At 42.3% G+C, this 10,506-nt stretch overlaps 1 protein-coding gene across 6 annotated transcripts in view; it reads right to left on the bottom strand.

The window, feature by feature from the left end:
* Window positions 1-868: 868 nt before the first annotated feature.
* LOC147013766 (cilia- and flagella-associated protein 337-like) overlaps window positions 869-10,506 on the bottom strand; it is a 69,322-nt gene continuing 59,684 nt past the window's right edge. The window contains exons 25-28 of one of the 6 annotated variants that reach the window (XM_085850961.1): window positions 10,328-10,469; window positions 6,570-6,751; window positions 6,305-6,408; window positions 869-2,627 (exon numbers count right to left, since the gene is read on the bottom strand). In XM_085850961.1, the coding sequence (XP_085707087.1) occupies window positions 2,459-2,627; window positions 6,305-6,408; window positions 6,570-6,751; window positions 10,328-10,469 (597 nt within the window). In that variant the 3' untranslated portion in view covers window positions 869-2,458. Of the gene's footprint in view, window positions 2,628-6,304; window positions 6,409-6,569; window positions 6,752-7,293; window positions 10,470-10,506 lie in introns of those variants that run through there. The other 5 variants (XM_085850962.1, XM_085850963.1, XR_015050506.1 and 2 more) reach the window with 5 other exon arrangements.

Raw genomic sequence — 10,506 nt, 5'->3', positions numbered from 1 at the left:
CAGAAATAACAGGCTATTGTTTAAGATTCATCGAAAGATTGGCTTGCAAGTACGAGATAGTTTTGGATGATATTCGGAATGTCAGTTAGAAATGGCAAATAATTCAAAATTATGTCAACATCTTCTTCGTTAGTACGCAGCACATGGCTGCAGGGTAGCATCTTTGGCTGAGGGCGAGGCTGCGCAACTGATGCAAGGCCCTCTACTGGTTGGAGCAGGAATTTGGAATTTGGCCAGGGTGCCGGCGAGAGCTTGCCTACTCTTCTCGAAGGACACTGTGGGATCTTTAACACCCACCAACGAATGCTGGCAGATGGGACCACCGTTTAACGTCCATCCAAGGGACGGCACACACATTGATGAATCAATCACCCTGCCTATGAAACACAGGGATGACAGTTTATAGCTGCGTCTGGATTCAAACCCAAGCTTGACAGCTTAGAGGTGAGTGTGTGTACCTCCAAGCCATCATGTCGTCCCAATTACTTGATGAAAATGAATCTTCTAACCCAAATACGTGTAGCCTAAAAAAATATTTCAGAATGTAACATGATAGGCCAAAAAAAGCCAATAGTTTATTTTTGAATACACAAGTACAGCAACTAGAACGGCACTCAGTGGAGCTCATACCTCCTCCAGGCCGAACACTTTACGTTTTGTATCCCACCGATAGGCTGGATCTGGATCTGGACCTAAACCAAAATCTAATTGGCTTGTTCTTGTCACCTAACCAACTCATTCACCAAGTTTTGTTATAATCCATCCACAACTTTTTGAGATATCATGCTATATGTCGTTTTTAGCCCTATCTCTCAATGGTGAAAAATCACTTGCAAAATTTAAAAAAATAAATCAAAACATTCTCATATCCGGATTCGGATCTTCACCAAAATTTAATGAATTCTTTGTCACGCACCCAACATGCAACATGTCCATCAAGGTTCGCCCGAATCCACCCACACATTTTGAGATATCATACTACACGGTATATCATTTTTGGCCCTATCTCTCAATCACGACGAATCATGTAATAAATTCTCATAGCCGGATCTGAATCCGGATGGTCACCAAAATCTAATCATATCCTCCACCCAAGAGGTCCATCAAATATCGTCCAAATCTGTCCACAACTTTTTGAGATATCCTGTTCACAAACAAACAAACAAGAAAAAGACGTCATGCAGAGCATGGTTCTTGCAAAATCCACCCTCCTCTCCAATGGTTGTCATGGATACATCAAATTGTTCATTTCATTAAGATTAAAATTGACAATCTTAATCAAAGCTCAGGTCAATCGGATGAAAATTGAATATTTTTCAGATTGAAATTGATGATTTTAGAAGTTTTAGCTTGAGTTGACCTTTGACCTTTTAACCTGAAAAATAGTTGGTTTCCAAATTCAGCGATGGACTTTGCAATTGCTGCTTAACTCCCAGGTCAATCGGATGAAAATAGATGATTTTTGAGATGAAATTTGATGATTTTAGAAGTTTGACCTTTTGACCTCAAAATAGTTGCTTTCCCAATTCAGTGATGTACTTATGCAATTGATGTTTAACCCGCAAGTCAATCGGATGAAAATTGACGATTTTTCAGATAAAAATTGACGATTTTAGAAGTTTGACCTTTGACCTATTGATCTCAAAAATAGTTGGTTTCCAAATTCAGTGCCACAATATGCAAATCCTGTTCAAATTCCAAGTCAATCGGATGTAAAATGATGATTTTTAGAAATTTGACCTCAAGATGACCTTTGACCTTTGACCTCAAAATCAATCGGCTTTTCAGTTCAAACTCCCTCTACAACTTGGTAAAGTGTCGTGACGATCGGTGTCGAATTGTGACCCGTTCGAGATTAACAGACAAACAAACAGACAGACATAGAGACAGAATAACAAAAATCGACTGACCAATATATTTGAAAAGTCTTCGATTTTGCAAGTAACAAAGTAACAAACAAACAGACAGAATTACTGACAATAAGGGTCACCTAATTTGGCGACCCAACAGAAAGGGGTGAAAACAATCTCTGCCCACTTGCGGTGGCGGAGGTAATAAAAAAATTTCCAATCAAATATGCTTATTAATTGAAAAATGGAACCGGTAGGTGTTTCTTGGACCATGTTATGTCTGTCTGGAGAACATCGAATGCTCCCTTCCATCAACATCAATAACAAATTGATTGATAAATGTCTTGCATATAAAAATTTCAGACATTATTCATTAAGCCAAAGCACATTTTGTTTTCTGAGGTTTTTCACCACAAGCTTTGGCTTTATTGAAATTGCCTCTTTAATCTGCATCACTGTCTTTAAAGATATGGTCAACTACCCCACAATTTAATCTTCACGCAATATTGCATTGCCACAATCTCAATTCATTCACCCGTTTCATTATTTTGGGCAACCCCGAATCCATGAATCCTGACTTCCAGGTATTGGGTTCAATTAAACTACAGTCAGTTTTCCTGTCTTGCTGTGGAACTCCGACAGTGCACCCGGGATCGATATGCGACCTCTTGAGCTATTGGTGCCTCAACCAGAGGGTGACACGTCAAGTGGTGGAAGACACGTTCTGGATTGATAGGTCGACGTTTGGTGAAATGCTTTTCCCGTGCTTGTCCTAGCCTTGGAGGGTGTGATTAGAGGCGGGGGGAGGATAGTTAGCAGAGAATATTTGTTGAAATTCCTTTACTTGCTCAAGGCAACCAAATTAATAACCCAACGTCAAGATCCTCGTGTTGTGTTTTTGGTTGCAGTTTGATGACAAAATAACAACAGCAGTAAACTCCCTCCAGTCCTTTCAGATGGTGGCTTTCCATTATCTAATTGAATTCCCCATATTGAGTTTCACGACTCTCACTATTCATCCAACACAACTCTCTTTTAGAGGGCAGCAGGTTTTCATCGAGGATTTTTTTTCTGTATTTTTCTCCATCCATTTTCCCTTCTATCCTGACAAGTGCCCTCGTTCTTGCTGATGAGAAACATCTCCATAACATGATGATGTCACTACCATGCTTCACAGTAGGAATGGTGTTATTTGGGGTTTTTGTTTTGTAACGTTTTGATCTAAAAATGTAACGTTTTGCATTTAGGACAAAGAGTTCCATCTTGGTTTCATCAGACCACAAAACTTTTTGCTACATGGCTTCAGAATCTCCGGAGTGTTTATTTAGCATACTGTACCTCAATCAGGACTCAAGCTGGGCTTCTTTTTTTTTAGTAATGGCTTCCTTCTTGCCACCCTACCGTACAGACCAGGCGTGGGGAGTGCTTGGGATATTGTCGTCACATGCACACAGTGATCTTGGTGGCCTCTTTAATCAGTCTCCTCCTTGCTTGGTCATTCCAATTTGGAAGGATGGCCTCGTCAAGTCAGGGTCTTGGTGGTACCATACACCTTCCACTTCTTGATGATTGTCTTGGCCTCACTCCAAGGGATATTCAAGGACTTCGAAATTTTTTTTATACCCATTCCCTGGTGCGTGCCTTTCCACAACAAGACCAGAGTTCTTTTGAAAGTGCCTTGGTGCCCATGGTTGAGTCTTTGCTGTGAAATGCACCACCAGCAGAGGAAACCTACAGGAACAGCTGATTTTATTCTGAAATAATTAATCAGAATCACGACAATTTAACACAGGTGGAGGCCAGTTAACTTGGTGTGCGATTTTTTAAAGACGATTGGTTACACCTGAGCTCGTTTACAATTGCCATTATAAGGGGGTGGACATTTATCCAACGAAGATATTCTAGTTTTTTTTTTAATTTTCAATTAATTTGTCTGAAATTTGTGGAATTAGTTTTCATTTGGAAGTTGTGGGTTACGATGTGTAAATAAAGGTGGGAAAAGTCTGATTTAATACAATTTAATTCCCAGTTATAAGGCAACAAAATGTGAAAATTTTGAAAGGGGATGTGGACTTTCTATCGTGTGTGTGTGTGTGTGTGTGTGTGTGTGTGTGTGTGTGTGTGTGTGTGTGTGTGTGTGTGTGTGTGTGTGTGTGTGTGTGTGTGTGTGTGTGTGTGTGTGTGTGTGTGTGTGTGTGTGTGTGTTCGTTGTCATCTCCATATGCGGTTTTCAGAAGGTGGAACGCAGGTCTCGAAGTATCCACCTCCATATCAGTGAGTACACACGATTCATGGACCATACTGTGAAGTTTTCTTGTTCTCTAAGTTTAGTTCCGAGGGTTCTTTCGAGGATCGTCACCAAACGCCGGACAGCTTCCAACTGCAGTTTGTTTGTGGCAACATTCCCACGGACGGTTTCTAATATCTCCGCGAGGTTCTTATTTATCATTCCCATTGCTCCGACTATTACTGGTACAATTTCAGCATTATTCAGCTTCCAAGATGTTTTCATTTCATGTTTGAGATCCCGGTATTCATCATTTTCCTGATTTCTGCATTGTTTGGTCTCCAACATTGCTGGATACTGACACCTCAATTAGCAATGCCTTCTTTTCCTTTTTGTACCTGAGTTCTATAACTGGTCACAATGCTTTGTTTTCTGTGTTCACGCCCAATGGGATCATCACATCGTATGTGAGTATTACGTTCGTGTTCTCAACGATGGCTTTTGGTTTGTGTTTCCATGAGTTTTCTGGGAGTGGGATATTGAAGTTTCTTCAGAATTGCCGGTGGACTACTCTACATACCTTGTTGTATCTGTGTGTGTACAGCTGTTCTGACATGAGTTTTTTTTTTACATCCCGATAGGAGGTGGCTCGGGTTTTGTGTTTCTACCTCGCAAAACCTACACTTGTCCGATTCTTAAAGCCATTCATGTAATGTTCTTGGTTTTGGACATTTAGAATGATTTGTTCTCTTCCCAATTGAGCTGACCTCTTCTTAACCATTCGCATGAACCTTCTTTGTCTGTGCCCAATCTGTTCAACTTTTATGTTTTTAAAAAAAAAAATCTTCCTGCTCTTTTGTCGTTTTCCCAGTTGTCGGTGCATAATCTGTTGATATTTTGTTTTGTGTTTGTCTTTTGTCTTTTTTTTTTTTGCTATCATTGGGGCTGTATTCGTTGTTGTTTCGGTTTCATACGTGACATTTTCCATTCACACCTGTGTTTGGAAATTTTTTGATCGATGGGTTAGGGATATCTTCTCTGGCTTGCTGTCTTCGTGTATGCATACAAATTGGATTCTGTAGTCTGTTGAACTTTTTCACATGTTCAGCCAATTAGACAGATGTCATATCATGTGCAGTTGGTCGAGTTCACTTAGGCCGCTGCATCGTTTTCTCATCTCAGTAAGTACATTCTCAGGATGCGCTGATTTATGTCGAACATTTTGTGGATAGTGAGGAGTTTCCTTGTTCTGATACGTTTTCTGATTTCCACCTGTGGCCAGTTTATTATCTCACAGCTGCATTGGCATACTGGTATCGCCCGTTGGTTTTTGCCTCTGATTTTGTTCCTTGGGGAGAGAAATGTTTTCAGGATCAGCCTCGTTCCATGCAGGTATCCTTTTGTAATTGTTTTGACAATTTGCTTGTGACATATTTGGTGGTCCTCTTCTACTCAAAGATATTTGTATGACGCTTCGTTGTATCTCGGTCGGTTTTTTTTTAAATAAAATTGCCGTGTTTGTTGGTTAACCTTGTTACGAATGTGCACTTGGTACACTTATCTCGGCAAAACACCGTTTGAACGTCGTCCGAGTCCCGTTTCACTAATTTCAGTCGTTTTGCCAATTTTTCGTCAATTGATGCAAAGCATTTTAAATCGTCCATGTACAAGTAGACGTGTCACTTTTCTTGTCTCGTTCGACGTTCTCTTATTTTTGGATGCCAGGGTATATCTATGTCCTTGCTGATTAATGAGGTTGCCCAGTGGGTCCAGAGCCAGGCAGAGCAGGAGGGATGTAAGGTTGTGACCCTGGAAGATCCCGTGTCATATCTTCACTTCTGGTATTTTGATCTTTCCCTCCGAGCGCTGTTATATCAAAGCGATGTTCTAATGTTCCATTGCTTTTTCGATCAGTTTGATTTTTTGTGGGGGTTGAACTTGTACAAATGTATGCATTTTACTATCCATGAATGTGGGACACTAACAAAAGCTTTTTTTTGTAGCCGAGCTTTGGTTCTTCTCGTTTTACAGTTTTTCAGTATAAACTTGTTTAGGAGTAGGTGGTCTGTTGCGTAGCATCCTCTCTGCCCTTCGGTTCTGCCTCGAGATGTCCTTGTTGTGTTCGGTGGTGGTACGTCATTTCTGTGAAGATTCCTGTTTGACGTTTGTATGTTGTTGGTAGACATATTATTGGTCTATAATTTTGAGGTTGTGTGTGTGTGTGTACCTTGCGATTTGTATGTTGGCATGAAACTTCTGTCTCGTCCCTTGAGCAACGTTCTCATCCAGATGGATCAGTCGTGGTACCTCCATTCGGTCTTCACGCTTCACCTGCAGATTAGATGGAGATTTTTTTGCCAAATAAGCTGCTGAGCTTTAAACAATGAGTTTACTTAGCAGAGCAAAGAAAGAAGAAAAATGGTGGAAAGAACAAGAAAAGGTGCGTTTCCCCATCTTATCTTGTGTGATTATCAACATGCACACCGACCTACCATATGTTCTCGCACTTCCTTTTCTCCTCCATCCTTTCGTGGAAGAAAGACCTTGTCGATTTCTGTTGTGAGCAGGGGATTGTGACGCAGGTTCTGTGGTTCCTGAATCTCCTGGAGAGTCGATGGATTCTGCCAAGTGTCCTTGGAAGAAATATCCCACAGCTCAACCTGCCCAAAGGTTCCTGTGTAGCAACGGACGGAGGGTGATGGGGAAACAAGTTGAAGAGGAGATGGGCAAATAACAAAGATTGAAGCTGAAGAGCAGTTACTTTCAAAAGTGATGGAGTTTTTATGTTGAATTTTTAAAAATAGACAAAATATGCTGATCTTAATTTGTACAATGGATGAAATGAATATAACGGTGTGCGGACAACCGTGGGAAGCAAGAAGAGCCTGACGTTTGAGCCATTAACCGTTTGTAACAATAGAGGGTTTAATGTCCGAAACGTCAACTTGTCCTTGGTTCCCACGGCGGTTAGCAAACCTCAATCAACCTCATGTTAATATCATCTATTGTTCTACCTGTCTGCGGAAGCAGGTTTTAATGCAGGAACAAACAAAGAGGTTTTAATGCAGAAATATTGGCTTAAAAAGATAAAATATATTTAAAAAAAACGAATAATACACGCGTTATGGTGAGTTGGCACGAGACTCACGGTATCATTATCAGGGAACCTTCATGGTTTCCACTCTCCCTGACCTCCCCAAATGCAATATTCCTCACCCACTAACTCTCCAGATGTGCTCCACAGCCTGACGTTGCGGTCGAGTGACGTCGTCGTCACCAAATTGTATTCAGAAATCACCACCAGACTTCAGGATCAACGACAAGGAAAAAGGGTCAGGATGATGGACAAGGAAAGGAAATTGACGGAGCAGCATGTTTGCTCGCACATACAGGGAGAGATATTGTCGCTTAATGCCGCGATCATCGCGTATGTCATGACTGATGATGTAACCCAGGTATGTGCACCTGTCGACATACTTCAATAGGTCACCACACAAGTAAAAATGAGTTAAGTGGTCAAAGCTAACTTGTCGAGTCTGAAACACCGTGCGTACCTATTTAGCGGTGTTGTACACAAGATCAAGTTCAGCAGCTTGTTGGTCACAAATCTCCAATAACATCCGTAAGGCACACATCGAAGGAGCCGGTAAACTCACATCATCAGAATAACAAATGTTGTTGACAGACATCCCTGAGACTTTACAACCAACTTTTGCACTATTCAAACTTTTCGACAGATCATCTATATAGACGTTAAACTGCAAGGGGGACATGACGCGACCCTGCCTGACCCCACTAGACACCTGGAAGGCATCGGAGCACATATTCCCCCACCTACATTTATTTCGCAAACCAGTTTTTGCAAAAGACGTACAAGGCACGGAGACGCACCACGCTCCAACTAGTTTTTGAGCATCCAGTGATTGAAGTCGATTAGAGAACTCACGACAGTGTTTTACTGCAATAACCAGCCAGGTATCTTAAATCGTTTTGTCGCTGGACACAAATGTGCACCGTTTCATGTATAACTAGAAGGGCACTCGGTAGACCGCATACCTCCGCCCCGTAATGCCTGATCCACGAGAACATATCGGTCCCAACACATTTTTGAAATATCGTGTTATATATCGTTTTTGAGCCCTCTCTCTCTCTCAATGGTGAAGAATCACTTAAAAATTCCAGTAGTCGGATCCGGATCTTCACCAAAATCTAATCAGTTCGTCCTCATCACACACCGAAACTGTCCACAAAATTTCATCCAGATCCGTCTTCAACTTTTTGAGATATCCTCTCCAAAAACAGACAAACAAATAAACAGAAATGGATGAAAACATAACCTCCTTCACCTGCGGTGGTGGAGGTAATTAAGAGCAACATTCCAAAACGAGCAAAATTGGTACCTCGTTATGCTGGCCAGGTGAGCCCTCCAGTGTGTAATGGCTAAGGGATACAGCATGGTTAGTGACACTTCAACGGAATCGAACAGCAATCAACCAGAGATATCGATTCAACTAATATACGAGCTCCCTCACGAGGACCTTTGACACAGGAGGAGACCATTGGACCCATCAAAGCAAATGCTATCATTGCCAATGTATGGTTCCTTGTCCATGCTCTAGCCTTTCAAATGTTGATTGTCAAGCAAGTAAGCAGCACGTATCATTTTTGAAGTCGTGGTTCGAGAACATAGAACAGATGAGGATGTAAACACAACACAAGGACCAGTATAAAGAGAGGGAGAAAAACACAAACCAACAGCATGGTTGAGGAACAAGATAGAGGAGGGGGATATGGTGCTGAAAAGTTGTCTTTCAGACCTGAAGAGAAGAACGAGATTGAATAGACAATGGAAGTTGGTTCCCCAGATGGGAAACAAAGAAATGAATAAGTGGAGGTGAGCAGTGATTCTTGATTTTAGGAGTTTCACCAAAATGAGGGTTGCTGGCTGACCGCATGCGTCCTGCAGAAACATGGAGGGGGCGGGTGGGGAGAACAAAGCACACAAAGAGCAGAGGGTGCAAAACTAGAAAGGAGGCAGTGGAACACAGAGACCACCGACATGCCTGCGATGTGAAAGTGATGGGTTTCATCGCAGACTCGGCTTCGTCGCAGGAGATTCCATTGATGTTAAAGATCTTGGTTTCCGCTGCATCAAGCTGAGCAGGGTGTGAGGCAGGGGCGCTAGACCTGAAGGGAGAGCAGTACTCCATCAAGCTGTGGATGAAAGCCTTGTCGGTGGATAAGAGTTCGTGTGTCACGAGGAAGGACTTTGCGTGATGGAAGATGCGGCTGACTCTGGAAGCCACCATAGAAGTGCGGTTTGCCCGTGGAAGATCAAAGATGATCGTGCGGCCCAAAAGGTTGAGTGACTGAACTTCCTCAAGAGGATTGTTAAGAAAGGAGACGGTTAGGGTTTGTCAGACAGTCATGTCAGACAGATGGAGTGAGAGTGTGAGATGTATCAGCATTGAAAGACATATTTCAAGTGTTTGACCAGCTTGTGATTCTGTCAAGGTCTGAAGAAGGGAAGAGGATGCAGCCTTCCTATCTGAAGGATGACGGACGTCACGGCAGAGGGTGGAATAATCAGCAAATAGATGAAGAGGATTTTCCAGAGAGTCGGAGAGATCGTTGATGAAGATCAGGAGTAGGACTGGACCCAGAACGGCTTCAACAGGGAGAGGAGATGAAAGGATTCATTGAGTGCCACGTGTTGGCTCCGAGTGTAGGGGACGTCAGTAAGCCATGTGTGGAGTTGGCCTTGGATTCCATCGGCAGAGGGTTTGGAGAGCAAGGCACGATGCTAAATTGTATCCAGAGCTCTATATAATGTCTAGTATAGAGAGATGGCCCTGATCTCCTGTCTGACATTGAGGGATGTCCATCCATTGTTGTGAGATTATAAGCAGCGTGACCTGGTCTGAATCCAAATTGGTGATCTGAGATGAGGACGTTGGATAAAAGGAAGGATTTTACATCTACTATGATCATGGATTCCACGAACTTGCTGGTTATTGGAAGTAGCCAATAGGTCTGTAGTTAAGGGGATCAGTTTTTGTCTTTGATTATAACATGGCCGGTGTTTAAACCACCGACCAGAGTCTGAGTGGACACTCTCACCGTAACGAGGATGGCGGTGGACGTACATTTTATGGTCACAACCAGAGATTATTCTCGAGGGCACAACTATCTTTAAACTGAGCTGCGAGGAAATTAAATATTTTATCTTTCCACATTGAATACCACGTACCTTGAGGAGGGTTGGATTCTGGACCCCCGTATGCATACCCCATGATGTTCCAGCCGTACACGGATCCTGCCACGTTGGCTGCAAACATTGTGCGGTCATCGGATGTCACGCCCAGGCATGTAATGTACTCATTGTTCCAGCCCTACGATGACGTAGAAATGTATCAACAAGCACAATCC

Source organism: Eptatretus burgeri, chromosome 13 (assembly GCF_056783735.1).
Source record: "Eptatretus burgeri isolate ZD-2024b chromosome 13, Ebu_testis_v1, whole genome shotgun sequence".
Taxonomy (NCBI): domain Eukaryota; kingdom Metazoa; phylum Chordata; class Myxini; order Myxiniformes; family Myxinidae; genus Eptatretus; species Eptatretus burgeri.
This window is presented reverse-complemented; position numbering and strand designations above follow the sequence as displayed.